Raw genomic sequence first — 27,826 nt, 5'->3', positions numbered from 1 at the left:
CGGAATTGGGAAGGGCTGTGTGCCACTGGCTCCTCTAAGCAGGTGTGGGTATACCTCCAGCTGCGACAGGGAGGCGTCAAGGCTTCCAAGGCTACGTCGGTATCCATGGAAACTTAGAAATGAGACAAGAGTAGGCCAGGCTCAGTGATTTGTTTTCTAAATGAGGAGCTAAGGTTAGTAAGACGCCATCTTTTCAAACATGCACACACTTGGCTGTTTTTCAATACTGGGGCCACTCGGCAGTGAAAAGCATCAGGTTCTTCCTGGCTGGTCCCTGCGGAACAGAGTCCTCCCTTCTCTGTCTCCAAAGTCAGGCTGTGCCCAGAAAAGGAAGGGGAGAATGAGCCCTCTGAGCCTTTTGCTCCCATCCTTTCCACCCTGGAGGAGTCCCTTGTGAGTGTGAAGGATGGAAAAAACTGCTCTTAACATGCACACATCACTCAAAACGGCAAAAAGACAAAGAGGCGGGGAGCCTGGTCCACTCACCTTGTTTTGATGAAAACAAGATGGTGGCTGCTAGTGAGTTGGCATAGTTTTCCGAGTTATGGTTTTCAGTAAAAATTCACTCTCCCATCATGGGCCCAGAGCACTTTCTGGATCACCTTGGAAGCCTCTACTGTCTACAGAAACTAAGATATTGAACCCTAGGGATGATGGAACCAGGTGCCTTAAAATCAGGCTAAAAACCTGCTCAGGTCTGTTCTTCTCCAATCACCTCAAAGAACATGCTGGACAAGACACGTGAGACAAGGTGAAAAGCTTCCTGAAAATTCAAGTCACAGACCGGAGTTGGGGGACCTGCCAGGCACGTTCCTCTGCCCTCTCCTTGGCTCCAATAGTTATGACATGTGACTCAGAAGAAGGTGACTTTGGGTCAGACTTCAAAGAACATTATTACATGTAGTACCTGCCTATTGAAAACCATTTTCATGCTAAGGTTGTCTATACACACACACACACACACGTTAGCTTTGGGGCAGGGGGAGGGAAGAGAGAGAGAAAAGTTGAATCCAATATAACCATGTCTAACGCAACTTGTCAGCCACAGCTGGGTAACACTAGCTGTTAGACATTTTCCCCTTGGGCTTGGGGGCCCGAGGTCCCAGCTGAGCACAACTGAGTTAGTACCAGCTGAATGATATTTGGATTACAGCAGCCACCACGGCAGGTAGCCATGCCAGATGTGGGGCCAAATGGCCACTGCCAACCTCACTCCCGGGGTGACCGATGCCCCACCGCTTCTTTTCAGCGTGGAGCCCAACGGTCCCGAGGTGAGCAAGCAGGTGGACACCATGCTTCCCCTCCTGCCACCAGCTGTGTGTCCTTGATCATGACCGCACTGGGAGTGACTCCTGGGGAGTCTCTGCTGAGTCTCAGAGCTCAAAGGAGCTTTTCAGAAAGAAAGGCCAGAGCACACAGCACGCGCCTTGGCCATCCTTTGGTGATAAACAGGGGCAGTTCAACGTCTGCCCTGCAGGCACCAGGAACCAGGCTTCAGAGCCGCCCCGAGCCGGGGGTCCAGCATCCCTAGGCTTGGAGGTGGTGGCGGCTGGCCGTGTCCACCCAGGCGCCCCGAGCCCGCCCTTCCCTTCTTCTCACCAGCCGCCTCCTTCCACGCTCTCCAGAGGAGCAACGTCCTTCACTCGGAGACCGGCAGAATGTTCTGGCTGTGGGAGTCCCCGGTGAGGCCAGAGGAGCGGAGCGATCGCCGGTGGAGGACCCTGTTCAGGATCTCTTTGCAGCTCTTGCGGTACTGGTGTCGCAGTAAGGAGTACACGAAGGGGTCGGACGCGGCCTTGCTGTAGGCCAAGCACTTGGACAGCACCCCCCAGTGGGAGCTGATGGGTACTGCAGAGGACAGCTCCACCAGCCTGTGGACAGAGACCCGGAGGGTGTCGGGTTATGAGAGCACAGCGGGGTGATGCCCGCGCTGCGGCCTGAGCCCCTGACCCCGGCTTCCTGTCGGAGCTTCAGGGCCTCTGAGGCTGCCTCCTCCAGGGACAACGACAACAGCAGTAACAACCATTAACAACCGTGGCCGCCCACCAGGCACTTCCTTTAGGCCAGGTACCGCGCTATGACACATACTACACGTGATTTCATGGAAGCCCGGAAGTTTGGACATCTCCATTTCACAGGTGAGGAAATCGACATCCAAGGACGTTAAGTACTTTGCCAGGAAGCTGCAAAGGCAGGATTTGAACTCAGGTCTGTCTGATTCGGGAGCCCATGCTGATCTGAGAAACGCACTCAGGGTTTCATTGCATCCAGGCCACTGGCTCTAATTCTGCTGCTGACTTGCTCTGTGACCCTGGGCAAGTCATTTCCCTTCCTGGGGCCTGGATGTTTTACATGCAAAGGGAGAAGTTGGATAAGATCATCTCTGTGATCACTGCAGCCAGAAGAGATGGGATTCTTTGCTCCAAATCCTAGCTCTGCCTTCCAAGGGAGGTTGCCTGGGAGGAAGGGCTGAGAACAATTTTCCAAATATTCGGCAAAGCTCAAAGTAAGAATCTGCTGGTGAGAAAGGCTTCTTCCCAGGGCTGGGATCTGGGGGGGCCCTGGCAATAGCAGCAGTAGGGGATGTCCTAACGTGACCTCATTCTTTAGGAGGAGGTGAGGGAAGAGGCGGCTTCTGTGTCAAAGGGGCTCGGTTCTGAGACCCACCTAACAACTCCATTCAACAGTGCTAAGGCCATGCTGTGAGGGAGTGACAGCCTTCCTCTATGTAAATGGAAAGGAAGTAAAATTGTCAGTCGCTCAGTCATGTGCAGCTCTTTTCAACCTTATGGACTGTAGCCTGCCCTGCAGAGTCTGTCCATGGGATTCTTCAGGCAAGAATACCGGAGTGGGGTAACCATTCCCTTCTCTAGGGGATCTTCCAGACCCAGGGATCAAACTCAAGTCTCCTACATTTCAGGTGGATTCTTTACCATCTGAGCCACCAGAGAATTCCCTCCAAATCAAGACATTAGTTCTCTCACAAATGCGTCCAGAACCTTTGGCCATATGTGGACATTAACCAGAATTAATAGAAGGTACAAAAGGCCACAGAGCTGGGAGGGAGCTTGGAAATCATAAATTACCCTCTCCCCACCCACTGTCAAATGAGGAAATCAAGGCCCAGAAAGGGAAAGAGGTTGCCCAACATCACACAGCAAGTCTGTGATGGGAGAGAGCCATTAACGGTGCTCAGACTGGGATCTGGCATCTGTATCCTTCCTGGGAGCGGGGGTGAGGAAGGGGTCGGCAGGATGGAAGGCAGGGTGCCTCTCAGCATGGAGGGCTGCCCAGGTGAGAACCCAGGGACCGAAATCACCGAGCTTGGGCTGTAACCCTGTGTTGCCAACTTGAGTGATTTTCCTGAAGGCTTCTATGGGTTTAGGTCATGAGGACGAGCTCATGATGGGAAGGAGGAGGAAGGAAGCGGATGGGGTGAGATAACCCCTGTTGCAATGATCCCCTTTCTGGACAGATCGTTGATGTCTCCATTCTGAGGCCCTTCTATCTGGCATCCTGTTTCCAGCACCACTACCTGCCCTTGCCCTCCCACCCCGAGAGGCAATGTGGCCAATGTTCTGCTCCTCTCCTTGGAAGCCTGAGTGGGGAAAAATGGAGCTGTTGGCATTTGGGAAATCTGTACTTTTAAGAAATCTATGTTGGGAAGTGATGAGCATAAGGGAACCAAAACCCCTGAGTCTAGAATTCACACCTAATAATAACAATGAAATAGCTGAATGCCAACACATTGTTGCTACGCGATGCCCGGTTGCTTTTCCAAAATGTCTGTCTTCTCCATATAGATAAATTCAGTCTGAGCATTTGAGCCCTCCTAGGAGAACTTATGAAGAGCCAAATAGCATCAAACCATCCAGCAAGATCAAAGTTATTATTTGCAGGTTCTGTAGATTTCACAGAATAAAATTTTTGAGGACAATTTTAAATTTCACCATTTAGATAATTAAGAGGTAAAACCTACTGCATTTGCTTCTCCGAGATTTTATGTCCAGTCTGAACATGCCTGGCTCAGTAATGACAACTCCCAGTTGCACATCTCCTTTGGGCCAAATATGAGATGTGCACACTGTCTAAGCTTAGTCACCCTCTGCAGAATGGGTGTCATTCGTCCCACTTTACAGATGAGGAAATCAAGGCTCAGAGGGACTGTGCAGCAAGCCAGCATCTCCTCAATGGGAAGCCCAGCTGCATCTGACTGCGACCCACGTCTTGCTTGGGTGCCACGCTGGGATTCAAATCTCTGCGTGGCTGATTGGACAGGGTGAATTCTGGGGTCCCCCCCCAGCCCTGAGAACTCCCTTTCTGTGAAGTTGCCATGTGCTCCCCAGCATTTCTGTCATCCTCCTTCCACAGTGCACAGGACTTCTATTCCGAAAAGCCAGCATCTGGCCTTCACAAGGCCTCCCGGCAAAGAGATGCTTCAGGTCAGCCTGGGCCTGGGCACTGCTCCCACGGGGCCCCTGGGCCAGGGTGAACCTAGGAGGCTCCCTACTGTGACTGGATGTGGCTGGCTGACCTGCTTTCTGATTTTCCTATGCATGGGGACCCTCCCTGCCATGTGCCCACCGTGGCTGGCTTTGTTCTGTTCCAGCTCTGAGAGTTCCAAGTCCCTACTGCTTTAGGGGAACGGGCAGGGGTTTCTGTGTTGCTACAGTTGCTTCTTTCTAATTTCATATCTGGGCAGGGGATGGCCACGTGGTCCCCAGATGACCTTTGAGCAAGGGAACGCTCCAACCCATCTTCTCACACCAGGCCCAGCCACCTCCTCCAAACACCCTCCCCTTCAGGAAAGGGACATTATTATTCCGATCAGTCACAGTTTCCTCGTGAGCAGGGTCACCGTGTGCTCAATGTGGCCTGCCACCCTCTGCCTCTCCTCTCTGCTACTGCACATGATGGACTATTCAGCTCTGCTCTCCTGCCCCCGCCTGCAGGTCTGGCCCAAGAGCCCTGAGTTTAGGGGCTATTGGCTCAGGTGTTAGTTAATCAAGGGGGACTTGGTTTCCTTTCACCCTAGCCCCCTGTTGTAGGTTGAACTATGTCTCTCCAAATTCATAGGCTAAAGTCCTAACTCTCAACACCTCAGCTGCTACTGCTGCTGCTAAGTCGCTTCAGTCATGTCCGATTCTTTGCGACCCCACAGACAGCAGCCCACCAGGCTCCTCTGTCCCTGGGATTCTCCCGGCAAGAATACTGGAGTGGGTTGCCATTTCCTTCTCCAATGCATGCACGCATGCTAAGTCACTTCAGCGGCGTCCAACTCTGTGTGACCCCATAGACGGCAGCCCACCAGGCTCCTCTGTCCCTGGGATTCTCCAGACAAAAATACTGGAGTGGGTTGTCATTTCCTTCTCCAATCAACACCTCAGAGTGGAACCTTATTTGGAACCAGGCTTGTTGCAGGTGTAATCAGTTAAGATGAAGTCCTGCTGGAGAAGGGTGGGCCCCTAAGCCCATGTGATGGCCGTGTCCTTACAAAAGCAGGGAGTCTGGGCACACATGCACACAGAGAGAATGCTGCAAGATGAAGGCAGAGACGGGGTGATGCTTATGAAGCCAAATGACACTAAAGATGGCATCAGAAACTCCAGGGGGGGCAGCGGGGAGGCCTGGAAGAGCACCCTGGCCGCTTCGGAAGGACCCACCTGCTTGACATCTTGATCCTGAACTTCCAGCCTCTAACTGAAGCTGCACAGTTCTACTGTTGAAGGCGCTCAGTGAGTGGCAGCTAGCTACGGCAGCAGGGCTGGGAAACAGACCTACGTCCACGGAGGAGCCTGTGCGTGTGCAGAGGGTGTTAGGCAGGATCTGGTTGTTCATGGGCCCCTGGTCATAACACCAACATGGCACCAAACCCTTTGGAGCTCCTGGAGCCTGTGGGCACCGAGGGCCGACTTTGGGGTCAGCAGAGGTCAACAGCCCCTGGAGCAGGGCACTGGCCCTTCCCCTCCAGGGAGAAGGGTGTTTTCCCTACAAAGCAGGGCTCCCTGCCCCCTGTCCCCACTGTCCAGTGAGCACCAAGGTGACTTTCCAGGTCCTGCCTGAGGCGTGTGCCCGAGAAACCTCTGCCATCGGGCAGTGTGCCGGGGGAACGTTTACACTTCTGTGCTTAGAATGCACACGTGCCTGTCCTAAACAACCTTGACACAGCTCCCCCGAGGAGCCCCTGGGCTGAGAGCACACAGGCTGGGCAGCCGGTCAGGCTGGGGACTGAGGGGGAAGGGAGGTCAGGAGTCTGCTTTCCCAGGCGTCTCAGATGGCTCAGAGATGGCAGTGAGCCCCTGGGGGTCCCAGGGCACAGCCTGGCTAGGTGGGAGGTGTGAGATGCTGCAGGATGTTGCTGCTGCCAAGTCGGAAGCTGAGCATGGAGATGGGTGTTTATCTGACTCAAGGTGACCCAGAGCAGACACCCATGGTCCTGGCCTACCTGCCTGTCCCCACCTCTGGACACCCTTTGCTCTGTATTTGTTCCAGGGGACCCCTCCAGGGAGCACCTCCCCTTTCTGGGTACAAGGCCCTCTGATCCGGGTCCCAGGGAGGTGTCTGGGCTGGCTGTCACAGCAGAGCGCTGGCAGTTGGGAAGCCGCCCCCTTGGACTTCACCCACAGGGCCCTCACACCCCACCTGGCAGCCTGGCCACCCTGGTCCCGGGAGGAGGATGGAGGTGCCCTTGCCAGGACTCCTGGCCAGTCTCCAACCTCCCCCTCCAAGAGAAACCAGTGTCTCAGCTCTGCTCGATGATGGGAATCTGCAAAGAAACTAAATTCTGGGGGAGAGAAGACCAGTAACACCAGTAATCCCAGACCCAGCTCCTCTTCTGGGTCCTCAGAGGCTCGGGGCTTTGCCAGCCACTTTCATAAACATGGTCTCAAGTGCCCCTGGCAGCGTCCCTTGCCCTTCACACGACAGGGCAGGACCTGAGGCAGAGTGACAGGCTGAGGCCACATGGCCTGGGAGTGGGGGGTGGATCTGAACCCTGGACTGTGGGTGCCAGGCAGCACCTCCCAGCTCCTTGAGTCAGTTCTAGGGTGCAGAAAAGGCCTTCCCTTTCAACCCTCGGACTTAAAGTGGTAAATTGGTGCCCCCTCTTCACACTTCCATGATATCATCTCTCCCCTACACACACTCACACACACATTCACACACACACACACACACACACACACATTCACACACGCACGCACATGCACATGCTGTGCACCAAGTGCAACACGGGCCACAGAACATCCTTTGGGAAGCAAGCCCGATGTCTTCTCAAGACTTCTGGAGAATCTGGTCTGTGTGTGTATTTGAAGATATGCAGGTAACAAGCTGGGCTTCCCTGGTCGCTCAGCTGGTAAAGAATCTGCCTGCAATGCAGGAGATCCAATCCCTGGGTGGGGAAGATCCCCTGGAGAAGGAAATGGCAACCCACTCCAGTACTCTTACCTGGGAAATCCCATGGACAGAGGAGCTTGGTAGGGTATGCTCTACGGGGTCAGAAAACAGCTGGACACGACTAAACAACAAGCTGAGCTTCAAATGTTCATGAGCCATTAGCATGGAAAAGGCCTTTGATTAATAGAATATTAACACTGGGCATATTAAAGCCCTCTGCTGTCATAATCCCATGATTCTGAAAAGCCATAGTAATGCTGCTGTCGGATCCACAAAGGCCTCGAAGCCCCACTCCGATGATCTGAGATAGTCATAATTACTTGTAAGCATATATCGCTGGGGAGACAACAGCCTTACAAATGCTTCTACGAAGTGCATTTTAATTCGGAAAACTGTAATTCGAGCTTCTGGATGAGAATCTGTTGCAGATCCTCACACCCTGCTCAAACACTCTGCAAAAAGCCAGACTTGGCCCACGAGGGCTTTTGGTGTAAGTGTGTGAATAGAAGGCAGTGACCCCTATTAAGAGTGAGGGTCGGGGGGACTTCCCTGGTGGTCCAGTGGTTAAGAATCTGCCTTCCACTGCAGAGGACATGGATTTGATCCCTGGCCAGGGAACTAAGATCCCACATGCCATGCCTGAAGATCGCATGCCACGCCAGGGCAACTAGGCCCACGTGCTGCAACTACTGGGCCTACGTATTGCAACTCGAGCCCATACCCTGCAACAGAAGACCCTGTGCGCCACGACTAAGGCCCAGTGCAGCCAAACAGACGCAGAGAGTGAGGGTGGAGGTTTCTAGCGCGTTCCTCTGTCATCTGACATGCCCCAAGATGCAGGCGCAAGGGGCTTTTGGGTTGGTTGGTACAATGCGGGAATCTGAGAGGTAAGGATGCATCGGCAGCGCTGGGCCACCCGCGTCTGCTGATGACTCCAGCTGCCGGTAGTGATGAGCTCTGGGCCCGACTCCAGGTCCGCACAAGCTGCTGTCCGTCTGGTGGGAGGTCAGAGGTGACTGCATGCAAACACGGCTGCTTCTAGTGAAAGGACTCACTCACCGACCTGCTTTAACCCACAGGATACTATGCTTAGGATCACACCAAGAGGCCTGGGCCTAGGAAGTTGGATCAAAAGCCTGTGGACAAACATGTCTATATTTTCAGTGCCTGGTTCCAGGTTTTGGAGATGTAACATGGTCGCAGGGCTAAATTTTTGCCAACAGGCCTGGTGCTGGCCTTGAACCCTTGGATCTGCCTGTCGCTACTGCTATGGCCATGGGCCACTCATCTCACCTTGCTGACCCTCCGTAAATGGGGATTCTAGCACTCACCTTGAAGGAGAGCTGTAGAAAGTACAATCAGGCAGGTACTGGTATATCGTGGCTACATTATAGGTGTTGAACAAGTGATAGGTATGGTTATAAAGGGCCTTCCCAGGTGACGCTAATGGTAAAGAAACTGCCTGTCAATGCAGGAGACATAATAGACGAGGGTTTGGTAACTGGATCGAGAAGATCCCCTGGAAAAGGAGACGGAACCCACTCCAGTATTCTTGCCTGGAGAGTCCCATGGACAGAGGAGCCTGGAGGGCTACAATCCATAGGGTCACAAAGAGACACGACTGAAGAAACTTAGCACACGTGCATGGTTATAGAGACTCCACATCCTCCAATAAGGGAAGTCTGAGAATCTATTCGAAGACTTGAGTGGTTCTTAACCCAAGAATGGTGCTTCCCGACCTGAGACAGTTATCAGACAGATGTGAACAGATTGGGGATAAGGAGAAGGGACCCCCCCCCTCCCCACCAGCTGGACCTTCCTGATCAGCTCAAATCGGGGGCAGATGTCATACACAGCACAAGCCCCTTCTCTTTCTTGATGTTCTGATTCTGCTAGCTCCTGGTGTTTCCCATGGCTGATCTAACATCAGCCCACAGGCTTGCACATGTCTCCACCTATAAGATCGGAGGGGGAGAAGAGCAAGGCAGGCTGCTTAGATGGAGTTTGTCCTTGTAGAGTTAGCAGAAATAGTAGTATCTGTATTGACGGCTCAATGAGGGGTTTAAGCACCACTCGAGCAACTTGACCTTAATCATCGCAGAAGCTGCAGCTTTGTGGTTCTGAGTGGGTCATGGCACCAAGCGTCTTCCTATATCCTCTGAGAGGAAGGAGAAGCCTCCATACGGGGCAAGGGGACCCACGGGTGGGCTTTGGCTCCAGGCAGACCCTGGCAGGAACCCTGGCTGAGTCACTCACAGGATTGGCCTCAGAATCCATCTCAACAACTGTGCTGGTTTGCCAGTGCAGTGGATCCCAGCTGGCCTGCAACCAGCTCACTCTCCTTTGATGAGCGGCTGCTAGAGAAACTACCATTTCCATAACCCATGGCTCTAGGTTCTCCATGGGGAATCATCTGCAAGAAGTTAAATTCTCAGCTACATTTCAGAGCAGAGCCTGACTTCACTTCTGAGACCAGGTAGATTATGTCCACACTCAGAAACCAGCTTGGGAAGAACAGCAGAAGAATCAACTGCCACCAAAAATATGAGTGGTCCTGATTCCAGTGCTGGGATAGTGGGGGGTACACTATGAGGAAGGCCTTGCATGGGTTATTTTATGCATTCCTTCCTAGAGTCTGACTTCTCCCCACAATGAGCGTGCAGTTCTCAGCCCTGACTCAGTGTATGATGGGAGAGTTTGGGTCCAGCTCCTTGGAGGTGGGGGTCAGAGCAAATGCTGCCCCACCCCCATTCTAGCCCACCTCACCTGTTTTAGCAGTTCTGCTGCCCTGGCACTGGAAGTGCAGCTCAGGTGTGACCCTGGACTTACCCAGCACACAGCTGGAGCGCAGAAGGTCCCTCACATGCGATGAGCAAGTTCACACGTGCCCCCCTGCCGGGGTGTGCCTGGGGCCCCTGCTACCACAAAGACTAGGCCCCTCATGGGAATCTCTTCTGTCCTCAGTCATGGAAGGGGCGTGGGTGTGGGGCGTGGGGTAGGGCGTGGGCAGGGGAAGGTGGTTCCAAGACGGGTGTCATCTCAAGAGGCTTAGCCACGAGGATCTGCCGGCCACAAAGTGCCTGCCTGCCACTCTGCGCTGGGACCTGACATCCCCTCATTCAGACCCTCGAGGACTCCTGCCTCGATGCACTTGACCCACAGAGGAAGCCATTGATTTGGCCACTGCTCATTCTTGCCCGTCTAGACGAGCAGCGCCAAGCAGGGCGCTGGACAGGGGAGGATGCGTTCTGAGCACTCTGGCAGCGCGGCCAGAAGGACCATCCCAGGAACCAAGGTGTTGCTGCTCAGAAAAGAACGATCTAGAGATCAAGAGGATGAGGGAGCTGGGAGTAAGAACACGGGCACACCTGGACCCCAGATTCTCTGACTAGAGGCCAGCACTGTCCAACAGAACGAGAAGGTGAGCCCCGGGCGTGAAAAGAAACGTGAAGTTCTGTTAACTTCAAACCTTATTTAATTCAATATATCCAAAATAGCACCATTTTACCATGGAATCGATATGAAAGGTTTTAACTATACTTATATCGGTGGTTTAGTACCTGGTCGTGTCCGACTCTGGCTACCCTGTGGATTGTAGCCCACCAGGGGATTTTTCAGGCAAGAACACTGAAGTGGGCTGCCATTTCCTTCTCCAGGGGATCTTCCCAGCCCAGGGACAGAACCTGTGTATCCTGCATTGCAGTCAGATTCTTGACTGCTAAGCCACCAGGAATCTCATATATATACACACATATATGTGTATGTATGTATATATATGTATGTGTGTGTGCAGTCGTGCTAAGTCTTGGAAACCCAGCATGCGTGGCATACCTACGGCACATCTCAGTTTGGACAAGTCATGTTCAAGTATTTCAGTGGGACCCGTGGCTGGTGGCTCCCCTGTGGGGCTCTAGACCTGGCCCACGCTGTCCCTTCTGCTGGGATTGCCCCCTGCGTAGCCACGCCCACTTCACTCACTCCTGCCTCAGAAGTCTGAGACTTCCCAATCAGATGCCCCGTCACCGGGCTCCATCCACGTGGGAGGGCCGGATCTACAGGGTCGCGCCCCCCTCAAAGGAGGTCTCCTGCAGAGCCCCACCAGGCCACGCCTCCCCTGCCAGTGTCCTTCAGGCTCTGCACAGAGAAGGTGCTGGGGAAACGCATGTCAAAATGAAATGACGGGGTGTTTGCATGTTTTGGCTTTGCCAGTGGTCATGTATGGATGTGAGAGTTGGACCGTAAAGAAAGCTGAGCGCCAAAGAACTGACGCTTTTGAACTGTGGTGTTGGAGAAGACTCTTGAGAGTCCCTTGAACTGCAAGGAGATCCAATCAGTCCATCCTAAAGGAAATCAGTCCTGAATATTCATTGGAAGGACTGATGCTGAAGCTGAAACTCCAATACTTTCAGCCCTTCCACCTGATGCAAAGAGCTGACTCATTGTAAAAGACCCTCATGCTTGGAAAGATTGAAGGCAGGAGGAGAAGGGGATGACAGAGGATGAGATGGTTGGATGGCATCACCGACTTTATGAGTTTGCGTAAACTCTGGGAGTTGGTGATGGACAGGGAAACCTGGTGTGCTGCGGTTCATGGGGTCGCAAAGAGTCAGATGCGACTGAGCTGACCTTGCATGTTTTCTGAGCTTGGTTTAGGATGGTTCCTTTGCGCACACAGGAAAGTCAAGGCAGTGGCTGGATGGGGTGGTGGCAGTGGGGGCGGGGGAGGGTTTCGCAGAGGTTTCCTAAGCATCTCTTTTCCTCCCCTGTAAGTTGCCATCTGTCCCCACAAAAGATGAACAGTTTTATGAGTGTTTTTTAAAAGTCCAAATGCACCATGTCCATTTGGAGAGAACATATTGAGTTGTGAACCGACCGTCAATTTCACTGAAACAGTTTTTTTTTTTCTGGGCACCATTAGAGGGAAGCAAGCTATAATCAGAAAAAAGGAAAATTTGGTGGGGAAATGTGATTAAGCCAGGGAAAAATCCAATAGCTTAAATTTGGAGCTGAATTACCTATTGTCCTCTGAGGGTTCAAGTTCACCTCATTAGCCCATAAGTCCCCTTTATTGTGGGAGCTAAGAAAAGGGGTGTCCGCATGCCCTCCTTTCCTGATTCATCTCTCCCGCCTCTATCTAGGCCCCTTTAGCTCACACGCCAGCCAGTCCCAGGCCAGGCACCGTGGCTGGTGTGGTACATAGGGGAGGGAGGGTGGATGCGTCCAGACCAAGCCCATGACACACACACGCTCCCCGAGCTTGAAGCCCTTGAACGCTTACAACAACCCTAAGGGACAGGCACTGCTCACTTCTGGGTTATAGACGGCAGGTTGGAAGCTCAGAGAGGCAGTAGCACTGGCCCAAGGTCACACAGCAAGCAGGAAGCAAAGGAGCTGGAGTTTGAACTCCAGAGCCCAGGCTGACAAACTCTGCAGCCCACCCTCGGAGAGCAACTGGAACCCACTCTCCTGTTTCTGTCTGGGCTTCATGTCCCACAGAAACCGCATCTTTGCAAGTTCTGACGCCCTGGCTAGGCATGGCAGACATACACCGGGGCTCCCACCCAGGGGTGGTTCTGGTCCCCAGGTTGCCTAGATCTGTCAGTGTCTGGGGACATTTCTAGTTGTCAAAAGTGGGGAGTGGGAGGGAAGAGGTGCTGCTGGTGGGCAGTGGTAGAAGACAGAGGGGCTGCCAACATCTCACGATGCACAGGACACCCCCACCCACAGCACAGACTGTCAGGAGGGCTGAGGTCTCGTGGGTAGTTCTAGAAGGTAGAACTGATGGATCTGCTCTGCTCAGGACAGACTCATACAGAGATCTGCAGACAGCCTGACACCCTGCATTTAAAGTGAGAGGTAAGCCCACCAGCCTTCCCCCAGAGGGCGTGGCTACCACAGGAAACGACAGTGAGAGATGCTCTGGGCTTGTGCTGTCTGGAGAAGAGAAGACAGGTGCTGCTGAGGGGGAGACCGGCTCACTGCCCATCAGCAGGGCCCCCGGGACAGACGTCCTCCTGGACTGCAGAAAGCAGGATTGGGAGCATGGGTGGAGCTATGGGGAGCCAGGCTTCAGCTCAGTGTGAGGAGGGACAGGGAGAGACAGAGGGGCTTGGGCACAGTGAGCCTCTCCTCCCTGGAGGGCCACCCCTCTCTGGAGGATGGTGAGGCAGGGCATCCTTTCCAGGTCCTGGACACCTGAGGATGCAGGAAGGTGCTGGGGGATAATGGGGGTGCTGAGGGATGCTGCGGGATGTTGAGGGATGTTGGGGGATACTGGGGATGCTGAGAGATGCTGGGGGATGCTGAGGGATGCTAGGGGATGCTGGGGGATGATGAGGGATTCTAGGGATGCTGGGGGATGATGAGGGATGCTGGGGGATACTGAAGATGCTGGGGGATACTGAAGATGCTGAGAGATGCTGGGAGATGCAGAAGGATGCTGGGGGATGCTGAGAGATATTGGAGGATATGGGTGCTGAGGGATGCTGGTGGATGCTGAGGATGCTGAGAGATACTGGGGGTGCAAGTGGATACCGAGGGATTCTGGGGATGCTGAAGGGAGGCTGAGGGTTGCTGGGGGATGGGCCATATGCTCTCTATTTCACACACACACACAAACACACGCACACACAAAACCCTGCACAGCTCCTACTTCCCAGGCTCAACATCCACTTTCCAATAGAATATCAAAATCCTTTCTGTTTTCATCTGCCCAAATAGTTAAGTCATTCTGGATACAAATTTGTGTCTGCAGGGGTGTTTCCTCTCCAGTGAGCAAAACTGAGTGGTTAATACTTTTTTTTTTTCTGGTTACAACATGTAAGGAAAGTTCTGTAGTTGGAGGAGGTTGGCTTCTGGAATGTACAGCCCTGAGGCCATTGTACTGCAACCTTGGCTGGCATGGGGGATGGGGACAGGGAGAGAACGTGACAAGCCACAATGCCTGGACTCACAGTGGCAGATCCTGGAGCCGTGGATGAGTGGGCCCGTCTGGCTGGGCATGGAGCATGCTCCCTGCGCCCTGGGCAGGTGGCACCTGCTGATCATGGTGTCTGGGCCGGGGATTCCAGGCGGGGCTCTCCAGCACTCGGTGGGCGGCAAGAACCCACGCCCTGCGGGCTGCTCTCCCCTGTCTCTCCTCCCTTGTCTCCTCCTTTAGAGCTTCCTGGGTTTGGGGACTGAATATTAGAATGATGTGCTTTGCAATCAAGTGGGGAGTCTCACCACCTTTCAGTCCTAAGTTTAATCCAGAAGAATCTGAGGCTGAAAAGCAAAAGCATATGGCCTCCTTCTCCCTCATCTGTCAAGTTCTTTCTCATCCTCCGATCCACCCTCTGGAAAACACGTGGCCAAGCGAGGCCTGCCATGGCTTAAGGCCACGTGGGCCGGCATGGCTCTCTGGAGCCCCGCACCCAACCCCACCTGCCCCAAGCTCTGGGCCCGCCGGCCAAGCTCACCTGGTGATCACGTAGGGCGCAAAGCACACGAGGAAGGTGCCTATGAAGGTGCTGATCTTCTTGGTGGCTCGCTGCCGCCTCCTCTTCTGCTCCTCCAGACAGCGTTCCCGCACACTGCGCACAAGAGAGGGAGGAGGTGAGTCACGGGGCGAGCCGACCAGTCACAGGGACTCACTATCGTGCATGCAGGTGGTGGCTGCGAGAGCAGGAACTTGGCCATGCAGCCAGAGAGACCCGAGCTCAACCAGGCCGTAAGCACGTGACCTGGGGTACTTTGTCTGACATCACTGGGTCATCATCTGTAAAATATGGAGAGTAATACAACAAAACTCTGCACACAGGGGCAAGGGGAGGGTGGACCAACTGGGAGATCAGGACTGACATGTATACACTGAAGTGAAAGTGAAGTGGCTCAGTCGTGTCCGGCTCTTTGCAACCCCCTGGACTGTAGCCTACCAGGCTCCTCCGTCCATGGGATTCTCCAGACAAGAATACTGGAGTGGGTTGCCATTTCCTTCTCCAGGAAATCTTCCCGACCCAGGGATCGAACCCAGGTCTGCCGCCTTGTAGGCAGATGCTTTACCATCTGAGCCACCAGGGAAGTCCATGTATACACTATCATGTGCAAAACAGATAAGCTAGTGGGAAGCTTCTGTACAACAGGGGTACCTCAGCTTGGTGCTCTGTGATGACCTAGAGGGCAAGATGGGGGGTGGGGTGGGAGGGAGGCACCGGAGGGAGGGGATTTATGTACGCATATAGCTGATCCGTTGTACAACAGAAATTGACACAACATTGTAAAGCAATTGTTCTCCAATTAAAAAAAAAAGAAATGACATAGAATAAAGTGCTGCAAAAGGCTGCTTTGAGAATTAAATGCCTGAAGCATACAAAGCAATTAGCACAGTGCCCAAGCAAGTGCAAATAAACACACTCCCTAGGTAGCGTCTCTAGTTCTTACCTTTACCTTACCTAATTCTTATCTCTAATTCTTTATCTTTTGATCCTGCTAGGTGCTACTTGTCCTGCCTTACAATGAAGACCCTGAGTTCACTGAGGCCAAATGATTTGCTCAGCTGGTAAGCGGTTGCAGAATTTGAACGCATGTCTGGGTGACTGGAGGCAGGTACCCTCCAGCTGCGGCAGCCTGGACTCTGTGTGCATTGTGGCCCGGGCTTCCTTTCCTCCCCACCTTCAGCCCTATTTCTTCCACCCCAAAGCCCCAGCCAGCCCAGGGCTACAGACATCACATTATCAGGTGACTGAAACTCCAGTACTTTGGCCACCTCATGCGAAGAGTTGACTCATTGGAAAAGACTTTGATGCTGGGAGGGATTGGGGGCAGGAGGAGAAGGGCACGACCAAGGATGAGATGGCTGGATGGCATCACTGACTCAATGGACACGAGTCTGAGTGAACTCCGGGAGTTGGTGATGGACAGGGAGGCCTGGCGTGCTGCGATTCATGGGGTCGCAAAGAGTCAGACACGACTGAGCGACTGAACTGAACTGGTGTTTGAAGAAGTTAGTTGATTCCTTCAGAGATGAAGCTTGGTGAAGCTACAGGACCATTAAGTCCCTGGAGAATCGGGGACACAGCTCTGAGGATGCCCACCTGCACCTCTAACCACACCCTGTTCCTGACTCCGCTCTGCTCCCCGCCTTCCGAGAACCGCCATCTCAGGCCGGCTGGGAGCAGCGGTTCTTGCAACCCCTTTCCTGCAGCCTCAGCAAAATGAACAAGCAACATCCGGGCTGTCCATCTCCACAAGCGAGGCATCACGTCCTCCAGTCACAGGACCCAACGTGGCCATGTATTCCTACTGTTTACTTATTTTTTTTGACAATTAAAAATATATTGATTTATTTTAATTGGAGGATAATTACAATATTGTGATGGCTTCTGCCATACATTAGTATGAATCGGCCACAGGAATATATTAAAATAAATGACATGATTGCAGAAATGAACTGGGAGGAAGACTGTGGACAGAGTCATCCAGGAGTGAAGGTAACTTGGCAGAAGTCAGGCAGGGCTGCAGAGTGCATGCACGCGTGCATGTTCAGTCTCTCAGTTGTGTCTGACTCTGCAGCCCCACGGACTGTAGCCACCAGACTCCTCTGTCCATGGGATACTTCAGGCAAGAATACTGGAGTGGGGTGCCATTTCCTTCTCCAGGGGATCTTCCCAACCCAGGTCTCTTGTGTCTCCTGCATTGGCAAGCTGGTTCTTTACCACAAGTGCCACCTGGCAAGCCCAGACCAAGCTCTGGTGAAGGTGAAGTCGCTCGGTCGTGTCCGACTCTTTGCAACCCTGTGGACTGTAGCCTACCAGGCTCCTCCGTCCATGGGATTCTCCAGGCAAGAGTACTGGAGTGGGTTGCCATTTCCTTCTCCAGGGGATCTTCCCGACCCAGGGATCAAACCCAAGTCTCCCGCATTGGAGGCAGACGCTTTAACCTCTGAGCCACCAGGGAAGCGGGACATGGAATTTTTTGCCCAAACGCCCTGGTCCTGCTTCCAGAAGGTGTGCAGGCATCATCCTTGGCCCCCTCCTCCTAAGGGTGGACTGTGCCACCTCTGTGCTCGGCTGGAGACCAGAGACATGACATCTGTGAGCGGCATGTGGACGCAGATCCTACAGTGTCCACCTTGCACACCAGAGGCCCCTTTCTGTGCTGGGGGAGCCAGGCTGGGAGACAAGGCAGGCGGGCTGTGTGCACAAGGCCAGTTCTGCTCTCCCTGCCGCATCCAAGGAGCCTGAGAACCCTCAGCTTGAACCCAGTCTTGCAAAGCCTTCCAGACTGAACTTGCATTGCCTGTGTCTCCTGCATTGGCAAGAAGATTCTTTACTACTGAGCCTCCTGGGAAGCCAGGCTGCAGCGACCTGACACCAAACTAGGTCAGTCTGTTCAATGAAATCCAGGAGTGGGGAGGACGTTCATGAGCCAGGCTCGTGAGCAGCATGGGCGCAAAGGCAGCCTCCCCTTCCCTCCGCAAGAACCAACATTCTACTAATTAATCACAGCTCTTCTTAATCAGATTTCTGGTCACAGATGGACAATTTCATGTTAGTTTGGACTGGTCCCCTAAAATTCCTGCAGAATTTTTTTCCCTCCCTTGACTGTATCCTTCCAGGAATTTAGAAAGTTGAGAACTGGAGTCTGGCCCAGTACAGACAGATTTCATACTGGCTGAAATGTATTACTCATGACTAACATCATGAATTAATTTCTAATCACTCATATCAATAGCCACCCACATTTCTTGATTTCTTAATTTAATATATACACCACTTTAGATACTGTGATAGGGATTCATTTGCATTCATTGATTTGATACTCACATCTCTGTAAGATAGTAAGTTACTCAGTCGTGTCCGACTCTTTGCGACCCCATGGACTGCAGCCCACCAGGCTCCTCCATCCTTGGAATTTTCTAGGCAAGAGTACTGGAGTCGGTTGCCATTTCCTTCTCCAGGGGATATTCCCGAACTAGGGATCGAACCCAGGTCTCCTGCATTGCGGGCAGACACTTTACCATCTGAACCACAAGGGAATCCCAATCCTATAAGATTAGGACTGATAAAACTGTAATCTTCACTTTTTCAGATGAGACAGAGGCACAAAGAAGTTAAGTAACTTGCTCAAGATCGCACAATGATTGGGAGAAGGGCGGCAGTGGGGTGACCAACTTGCCCCGGGCAATCAGGACTGTCCCAGGTTTAGTACTGAAGTCCTGCAGCCTGGATGGTTTCCACAGGACTGTCCAGTTTTCAGACCAAGGATCCCACATCTGAGGACCACTCTCCGTCTCGGGCAACCCAGGATGGTTGGTCTCCCTACGTGATAGCCGTAGTTGAACCCAGGTCATCTGACTGTGAATGTCACCTGACTCACTGGGGTCATTACACCTCCCTGGGGATGTGTGTACGTCACCTCATTCAGAAAATCTGAAGCATACAACCAAGAAAGCAGAGAACAGAAGAGCAATTTTGCCTAAAGTCACACAGCAAGAGTCATTGTAAATCTTTTCACTTTCCATTTACACCTGGGTGTCTGTAGCATCTTCTTACAAAGACCTCTGGCTCTTGTGACTTGTGCAGATACAAGTGGGCATGGAGAGAAGGCACGGGTCCCCACCCTGGACATCTGGGTGCAGTGAGGTGATCAGCCCGTCTTGGTTTGCCTGAGACGGTCTTGATTTTCAGGCTCAAAGTCACACATCCTGGGAGCCCTCACAGTCCCAGGCAAATCAGAATAACAGTCACCCTTGTGGCGTGTCTGGTACATTCTTTACAACACCACTTATTTTAATAATGAAATCTGTCAATCAAAACTCTCAGTACGATCAGCGTAGGAATTGCAGGAGGTGTGGGGCGTGAGCTGGGAGTCCCGAGTCATCACAGTACACTCACCCACTGGAAGGAGCATAGGATTCTGGACATCTCCTTGAACGTGAGGATCAAATTCATTCGGTAAATGACTCATCAAGGGGCACCAGAGAAGCTGGTGGTGACACTGGAAGCTGGCCCTCTTCCGGGGTGTGACCTCCAACCATATTTTCCATTTCTCCGACATTGTAGAGTAACCCTGATCAGTGAGCAAGCTCTGGCCATGTGTCCTAGTCCCAGCTGTGCCCTCACAGCTGTGTGGCCTCAGGGAAGTCACTCAACCTCTCTGAATCCAGTTCCTCATTTATCGGAGGTGGATTTCACAGTTAGGCCTATAGCTAGAGCATCCACTTAGCAGAGACAGAAGGGACTCACCTGCTACCCAGCTCTGGAGGAGGGAGAAGCTTCCTCTGCCCCCCAACCCCACCCCTGAGGGGGCACTTGGGTTCCTGCTGAGGGTCTGAGGACCCAACTGTCTCCCCAAGAGCAGCATCTCTTCCTCCCACCACAGCAGACAAGCCTGCCCCTGAGCCTTGAGGAATAGTTAAAGGCAGACATCCATTAAAGCTTTGAAGGTCCTCAGAAGGATAAACAGAAACATCTCAGGGACTCTCCGAGGAATAAAACAGACCCTTCAGAAGCTAGCATGATCAAGGTCACTCTTCATTGTAAAAACCTGTGGGGAATTCATTTTATCTGTTCCTGCAAAGCTTTGTACAGGAGAGAAGGATTAAACAGCAGGCACTCCACAGACACATTCCTTTTCTGGGTTCCCACACTACGAAGCTCAACATCTTGTACCCAGAAAAAACGTAACAAGAGTATGCCATTTGAATTAATGAACAACCCTTAAGAAAATTAATACTCAATCATTTTAAGGTGACCTTATCAAAAGAGATGATAGTAGAAGTCTGCTCAAGCACAGATTTTTTTAAAGCTGAGAGTTCAGAATCTTGAGCCTTTCAGACAAAGCAAGGCTTATCAATAGAATGTCAAGCTGTGAACCCTTCCATGGCTGAGAGTCCTCTCTGGTTGATACTGAGTGGTCAGCACACGAGCAGCGCCAGAGCCAGACCTCTGGGCTTAAGTCTGTGCTTCTTGTACTGACCCGTTGTGTGGCTTTAGGCAAGTTACACAGCTCTTTGTGCATCAGCCTCTTCATTTCTAAAATGGGGACAATGCAAGTACCTGTGTGGCAGGATCCTATTGAGTTTAACTAAGTAAACAGCCCGGAAGGAGCTAAGACTGTGCTTGCTCAGAGTCAGAGCTCATTCAGTGTGGATCCTAAGTATTATTCATTCAGTATATATCTATGAAACAATGACTATGGCCCAGCACTACCTTGAACCCCCAAACTCCCTCCCACTGCAAAATTTCTCTTCCTATATTTATGAGAGAGAGCACACAGCAACTAGTGACTGTTGCCAGGTAAGATCTGAGCTTGAGTCTGGGCTCTCATGCGGTGCAGAGGCTGAGAGGCCAGAAGCTGTCTTGGCTAGGTTCGTTGGCCCAGAGTGCAACCGCAGTGCCAGTGTGTGTGTGTGCGTGTGTGTGTGTGTGTGTGTGTGTGTGTGTGTATGTGTTGGGTAGGGCGGGGCAGAGGTGGGGGGCGCAGCTGGTTCCAAAGGCTGTGACAAGACACAGCATTCCCTTGAGCCAAAAGGAGATGGGCTCTCCTGGTGACATGTGGGGTCAAAGACATGTTCCCCAGGAGGCTTCAGGAATGGGGCAGAGGGATGGATTATCCTGGGGATATCTGAAAAGTCAGTACATGAGGTGACTGTGGCTAAAACATGTGGGGCGTGGGTCCTGACTGACCCCCAGAGGACAGTAGCTGGCCCAGGACTCAGAGAGACATCGGGATTTGCCTTCCGGCTTTTAGGAAAATGAAACAAAAGGCCAGGAAACAGGTTGACTGACGGTGGAGAAAAGCCTCGAGTTTGGGGTCAGGGCTGGTATGAGCAGTCCTGCCCTGAGACCTGAAAAGTGGGGGCCTGTCCTGGGCCCTGGATACTGAGGGACCCAGGCCTGCCCAGGAAGTGAGGAGTTCAGGGCTAAGGGGATGGGCACACTCAGAACCCACATGCTCCATCCTAGACCAAGCTCTCTGTGTGTGTGTGTGTGTGTGTGTGTGTGTGTGTGTGTGTGCTAAGTCACTTCAGTCATGCCCCACTATTTGCAACTCTGTGGACAGTAACCCACCAGACTCCTCTGTCCATGAGATTCTCCAGGCAATTATACTGGGGTGGGTTGCCATGCCCTCCTCCAGGGGATCTTCCCAACCCAGGGATCGAACCCAAGTCTCTTGTGTCTCCTGCATGGGCAAATTGGTTCTTTACCACTAGTGCCACCTGGCAAGCCCAGACCAAGCTCTAGGGACATGGAATTTTTTGCCCAAACGCCCTGCTTCCTGGAGGTGTGCAGGCATCATCCTTGGGCCCCTCCTCCTAAGGGTGGACTGTGCCACCTCTGTGCTCGGCTGGAGACCAGAGACATGACATCTGTGAGTGACATGTGGACGCAGATCCTGCAGTGTCCACCTTGTACACCGGAGGCCCCTTTCTGTGCTGGGGGAGCCAGGCTGGGAGACGAGGCAGGCGGGCTGTGTGCACAAAGCCAGTTCTGCTCTCCCCACCACGTCCGATGAGCCTGAGAACCCTCAGTTTAAACCCAGCCTTGCAAAGCGTTATAAATGCGTACTTCTCAAGGCAGAAGGCTAGAATATCTTTCATTTAACAGTTTGTAAGTGCCAAAGACTTGATGCTTTTGAACTGTGGTGTTAGAGAAGACTCTTGAGAGTCCCTTGGACTGCAAGGAGATCCCAGTCCATCCTAAAGGAGATCAGTCCTGAATATTGATTGGAAGGACTGATGCTGAAGCTGAAACTCCAATACTTTGGCCACCTGATGCGAAGAACTGACTCATTGGAAAAGACCCTGATGCTGGGAAAGATTGAGGGTGGGAGGAGAAGGGGATGACAGAGGATGAGATGGTTGGATGGCATCACCGACTCAATGGACATGAGTTTGAGTAAACTCCAGGAGTTGGTGATGGACAGGGAGGCCTGGGGTGCTACAGTCCATGGGGTTGTAAAGAGTCAGACACGACTGAGCAACTGAGCTGAACTGAACTGAAGTTGAATTTATTGAAATTCCCAGTATTCATGTAGATGGCTTGTGAAACTCCATTTGCACTATTGCCACATAATCCATAAAACTTGGGGGCAGACCCAGGTGGAGCCACAATCTAGATCTGTTAAATATGGCAAGCGCCCCCTCTTCCCTGAGGGCCGCAACTTCTTCATCTACAAAATCAACAGCACAGGGAAGGCCCTTCCATCTGGCTTTGCATAGTTCTGAGACCCTCTGGCTCAGTTCTCACCCTGTAGCCCTTGATCACAAGCATGCGTATGTTTCACCAAAGGTCCAGTCTGAAGTCATGAACCTGTGCCGGCGAGTGGCGCCCTCAGCTGGACGCGGAGAGCAGGGCTGCGGCATCAACACCAGGGGTCCCCATGCAGGGGCCCCCAACAAGGCTCCCTGTCAGGGCTCCCCATCCGCGTCCCTGAGGGCACCAGCGACAGGATCTGACTATAATCGGTTCCAAGTTGTGATCTGGGAGAACTGAAGCCAGTAGACTGACTGGTTAGAGCCCAGGTGGGTAAAAACTATGAGTAATTCCCAGTTCCTTTGTGACTGCAGTAAACCAAGAGACCACTCCAGAAAGATGGGAGAAGGGAGGGTCTCTCAGGGTCCCTGATTCAACTTAGAGCTGAGAGTCCCTGGCCTCGCGGTGGTGCTGAAGCAGAGGAATCCAGCCTGTCATTCTCCCTGTCAAATGCTCTGCAGGAAGAGCCAGCATCCCTCGGGAGCTTCCTGACAAATGCCACCCTGGGCCTCAGGGAAAACTCAAAATTAAGTCCCAGGAGGCCAGCAGGGTGGTGGCTGTGAAGGGAATCTTCCAGCGAACAAACTCACCGTGACTTGCCACCCTGGACAAGGAAGTCTGACTTCTACTGATCGGGACTGGACTCCCCCAGCTCCTGGCACCAACTGGCCCTGGAAGCTGCCTGAAGCCTTAGTGCCGGAGGTTCGGGGGGCCTAGGGGCAGCCTCCTTCCCTGCTACCCCGGAGCTAACTGTGCCGTTTCTCACTTGTGGAGAGGAAGAGTTTGGAGCCTCCAAAAAACAAGCCTGAGGATCCACTGTCCAAGAGCCAGTGCCCTCCTGTGAGGCCAGCGCTCACGCTGTCCCTCTGGGAGTGGACCCCATAGAAAAGGGCAGGCTGTGGCCACTGAAGGGACAGGGCTGTTGCGCCCGCCCACTCCTCTGCAACCTCCGACCAGCCTCCGCCAGCGGGGCCTGTTGGAATCAGCAGAAGGCAATCCCCCCCCACCATCCCCCAGAAGCCCTTCCTCTCCCTATTGAAGGCTGCTCTTGCTCCTTGGCCCTGCAGGACCCCAGGGCTCTGGGGAGAGGGTTTCCTCGGGGCTCCCTGGGGCTCAGAAGTGACGAGCATCCCCCTGCGGGGGTGGGGCTCGGAGGAGGGAAGAGAGGCCCAGAGGCCAGCAGAGCAGCTGCCTCTTCTCCTGACTCCCCCAGGAGCTCTTTCCGTGGTGTCTGACCTGGAGGCCATTAGACAGCTGCAAAATTGGAGCCCACCCAGGTGGCACAGCGGTAAAGAATCTGCCTGCCAATGCAGGAGATGCAAGAGATGCAGGTTCGATCCCTGGGTTGGGAAGATTCCCCTGGAGGAGGAAATGGCAACCCACTCCAGTATTCTTGCCTGGAAAATTTCATGGACAGAGGAGCTTGGTGGGCTACAGTCCATGGGGTCACAAAGAGGTGGACATGCCTGAGTAGTATCTTAAAAGGGCTGAAAAGGACCCACCGTCGTCCTGTTCTGGAAGTTGAAGGGAGAGAGGTGATGGGGTTTGTACTGGTCTAAATAAGAACTGATTCCTTTCCCAGCTGATTCCCTCCTCCCCTGTTAGGTTCTTGACGAGTGGGCTCACTCGTTCAAGTGCCGGGAGTTCAATAACACTGCCTACAGCTTCTAGAGTGCTCTCCGTGAATGTCCTAGAGAAGACGCACCTTCTCAAGTGAGGTCCTCTTACCCCAGGGTGATGGGAAGGGGATCCTTAGGTGATACTGACCCATGCACGGCCACGTGCCATGAGGCAGGGCGAGCCTTTGTGTCAGTGCACACCTGTGGTCTGTTACACAGGCAGCTGACGTACGAGCACATAAGCCTGTGTGTGTGGAGCTCACACATTGTCATACATGGTTCACACGCCCTGGTGTCTTTCACAATGGACGTAGTGTACATGATTCTGGGAGGAAGATTCTGCAACTAGAAGCTCTGGGCCGGCGTGCAATCTGGAAGGACCATCCTGAGGGGAGTGGGGAGCACAGGCTTACATGCCCTTCTGTGTCCAGACAGCATGAAGCTCAAGGTTTTCTCTTTGTTTTTTGCTCATGCGCAAAATAACTCAGAACTGAAGGAGCCTTTGGTCAGGCTGACTCCCCTCCCCTCACCTAGGAGCTTGCTTCTCCCTGGTCCTGGAGGCATTCGCACCCTGAGGACAGAGCTCCCTCCCTGGCCCCTGGCCTCCCATGCACCGGTCCTCTCTGCCTACCTCACTTTTCATGCCATCTTGACACCAAAACCGCCTTTCAAGGGTCCAGAGCATCAGGACATAAAATAGCAGAGTCTATAGAACAGGGACCCAGCAGCAGTCCCCCTCCTCACTCCCCTCTCCTCGTAAGGAAAGCCAAGGTGCTCTCAGGACAGCTCAGCTGAGTCTTTCCGCCTTCTGTCCCTGAGGGGCTGGGGGGCAGGGATAGAGGGGATGGTAAGACTTGCTGGGGTCGGGGTGGGGAGATGGAGGCACCCTAACCCGTACTGCCCACCCCGAGCTGCCTTCCTGAGAAACAGCAGCCAGGGGAGAATGGAGGTGGGTGGGCAGGTTTCACGATGGGAGTCTCAGGATGACACCCTCCCTCTGCAGGGACTCCAAGTCCAGGGGACACCAGAGGGCGCTGTCTGGGGGGGGGGGCAGGAGGACCCCCCCCCCCAACCCCACCATAGCCCTTCAGAGGCTCCTTTAAGGACCACAGAGGAAGGGGCCACCCAGGACTCTCTCTCTCTCCCCTTCCCTCTCTCTCTTTCTATTGCACGAGCACGCGCACACACGCACGCACACGAGCAGGAGACAGAAGCAGTGCCAGGCACCAGAGAAAGGAAAGAGCCGGCAGAGCGGCACGCTGCTGTCTGAAGAGCTCTGAGCAGCACCCCAAGCATCCCGGCCAGGCTCTCAGGGCCTGATGGGAGCCATGCAAAGGCCTTCAGCAGTGAACAGAGATCACTGCCTTCCCGTATATGCTGTTACTTAAAGTGAACACTACACATGCAACAGAAGTCCGGCAAAGTCCCGATTCTCTGCGGTTTTCCATCCCCATGAGTCGTGGACTGTATACATTCATATCTCACCCACCTTTGGGGAGGTCCTGCTTGGTTGATGCTCTAAGCACCTGTCTTGAGACCCACAACGTTGCGCCTTTTCTCCTCCCTCAGTTTTCCAAACAGGACACAGAACCTCGGTGTTAAAGGAGCTTGCCCAAAGCTGCACGATGGAGCGTGGGGGGAGTCAAGGACCCCCTTTCCCCGACAAAGATCCCACCCTGCTCCTCCACCGAGTGCCCTGCCCCGCGTCCTCACCTGGGGTGGATGTCCACCAGCAGCACGAGCGTCTGCATGGTGATCACGTCGATGCGCTTGCAGTGGAAGCGGGCCACCTTGAGCACCTTGCAGTATGTGCAGCAGAGCACGACGAAGGAGAGCAGGAAGCTCAGCGCGTGGAAGGCGCCCGTGAAGACGGCGAAGCGCAGGCGCTCGTCGGGCCGCCGGCTGCAGAGCGTGCAGGACGCGTAGAGCTGGTGGAAGCCGAGCCAGGACAGGGCGAGCGCGGCGGCCGGGAAGGTGAGCGCGTGCAGCCACGTGTAGGCCACCATGAGCGCGGCGTCGCGGAGGCGCATCTTGGCGCGGTAGCTCAGCGGGAAGACCACGGCCACCCAGCGGTCGATGCTGAGCGCGGCCATGCTGAGCATGGAGTTGGCGGCCAGAAAGGTGTCGAGGAAGGCGGCTAGGCGGCACAGGCGGTCCCCAGCCGGCGGCCGCTGCGCCACGACGCCGGCCAGCGTGAGCGGCATGTTGACCACGGTGCACAGCAGGTTGCCGCACGTGAGGTTCAGGGTGAAGAGCGCCGGCGCCTGGCGGCGGATGTCGGCGCTGTGCAGCAGGCAGAGCAGCACCAGCGCGTTGGACAGCAGCGAGACGCCCATCGTGCCCACCAGCAGCCCCGCCAGGCCCGCGTCCCACGAGTTCATGGTGCGCGCCCGCCGCTGGCGCTCAGGGCCCGCCGCCCCGCGCCGCCATGGCGCAGCCCGCCGCCGGCTCAGCCCCTCGGCGGCCGCGCCGCCGCCCCGCGCCCCCCGGTCCCCGCCGCCATGGCTCCCCCACTCCCCCGCCCCCCGGAGAGGGCGCGCGGCCACCCCGGAGCCCGGCGCCACCTCCCGGGCAAGCGCCCGTGCGCTGCCGAACCCGGAGCTCTGCGCGCCCTCGGATCCCGGGCTGCGGGCGCCGGCGGCCGCCTCTCACCCCATCCCTCCGCGCTCCGTCTCGGTCTCCGCGGCCCCTCCTGCAACCTTGCCTTCTCTGCCTCCCGTCTCTCCGCCGCTCGCCCTCCTCGCTCTTCCTCTCTGCCTTCCTCTCCACTCTCTCTCTCTCTCCCCTCTGCTGTGCTTTCTTTCTCACCCACTGCTGTTCTCTCCGTCTGTCTCTCGCACCCCTCACCAGCTTTTTCCTCCCCTCTTGTTCTTCCCTCTCCTCTCGTCTGGCTCACTCCAGAATCTGGCTGCTTCTATCACAGAAATTCCCCGCTGAGGCGCGCGAGCGCGCGCGCACACACACTCAGAAAGAACCAGCCCTGAAGGCTTCGGTGCGGGGTGATTGGCTCTTGGTAGCTTCCTGTCTCCCACCCCCACTCCCCAATCCTCCCTGAATGTGTGTCAAAGACAGGCTGAGTCAAGGAAGTCTGCCCGAGAACAGGGAGGGATGTCTGGGCACCTTCATGGCTCAGGGCTACCCATCCAAGCCCCAGCGTTAGCCTGGCCAGACGTGGACGGGGAGGTCCTGCCCCACCTGTCCCTCGGAGCCTCGCAGTGCTGAAGTTTCTCCCTCTGTGGGCTGAGCGGGGGGATCTCTGTTGCTGAAATGGGAAGGAACACACCTCTCTCCAACCTCTGTGATCAAGGCCCTGGCCCCTGATGTCTCCCAGGGTCCCCCCAGCCTGTCCCCAGGGCAGCAGCTACACTCCTGGGGGCGCTTGGTTCACGGGGCTGTCTTCCCACCGCCCTTCAGTCTGGGCTTCAGCCGCATCCTCAAGCCTACTGGGGTGATGCTGAGACACCCCCTAGTCCAGAGAGGCCTTTATCTGGCCCTGAGTGCTCACAGGTGGATGGATGGCTCTGCCTGTCCAAGGCCAGTCTCAGCAGAGCCCTGGGGTGGCTGATAACTCCGCAC

At 54.2% G+C, this 27,826-nt stretch overlaps 1 protein-coding gene across 1 annotated transcript; it reads right to left on the bottom strand.

Annotated features, from left to right (window-relative positions):
• Positions 1-1,639: 1,639 nt before the first annotated feature.
• On the bottom strand, positions 1,640-26,631 carry GPR26 (G protein-coupled receptor 26). Its single transcript, XM_052661166.1, has 3 exons — positions 25,964-26,631; positions 14,853-14,966; positions 1,640-1,871 (listed from the first exon to the last, which is right to left on the bottom strand). The coding sequence occupies exons 1-3, from the start codon at positions 26,629-26,631 to the stop codon at positions 1,640-1,642; spliced, it is 1,014 nt and encodes a 337-aa protein (XP_052517126.1).
• Positions 26,632-27,826: the final 1,195 nt, after the last annotated feature.

The sequence above is a fragment of the Budorcas taxicolor genome, chromosome 23, assembly GCF_023091745.1.
Source record: "Budorcas taxicolor isolate Tak-1 chromosome 23, Takin1.1, whole genome shotgun sequence".
In the NCBI taxonomy this organism is placed as follows: Eukaryota; Metazoa; Chordata; class Mammalia; order Artiodactyla; family Bovidae; genus Budorcas; species Budorcas taxicolor.
Note: the sequence above shows the minus strand (reverse complement) of the source record. Positions and strands in the feature narration are given on the sequence as shown.

What these genes read in the sequence shown, in the direction of transcription:
- GPR26 (XM_052661166.1), bottom strand. Translation starts at nt 26,631, where the DNA reads ATGAACTCGTGGGACGCGGGCCTGGCGGGGCTGCTGGTGGGCACGATG. An exon ending in CTGGTGGACATCCACCCCAG is followed by an intron (nt 14,967 to 25,963) that starts GTGAGGACGCGG and finishes TCTTGTGCGCAG; the next exon opens with TGTGCGGGAACGCTGTCTGG. An exon ending in GCGCCCTACGTGATCACCAG is followed by an intron (nt 1,872 to 14,852) that starts GTGAGCTTGGCC and finishes CTCTGTCCACAG; the next exon opens with GCTGGTGGAGCTGTCCTCTG.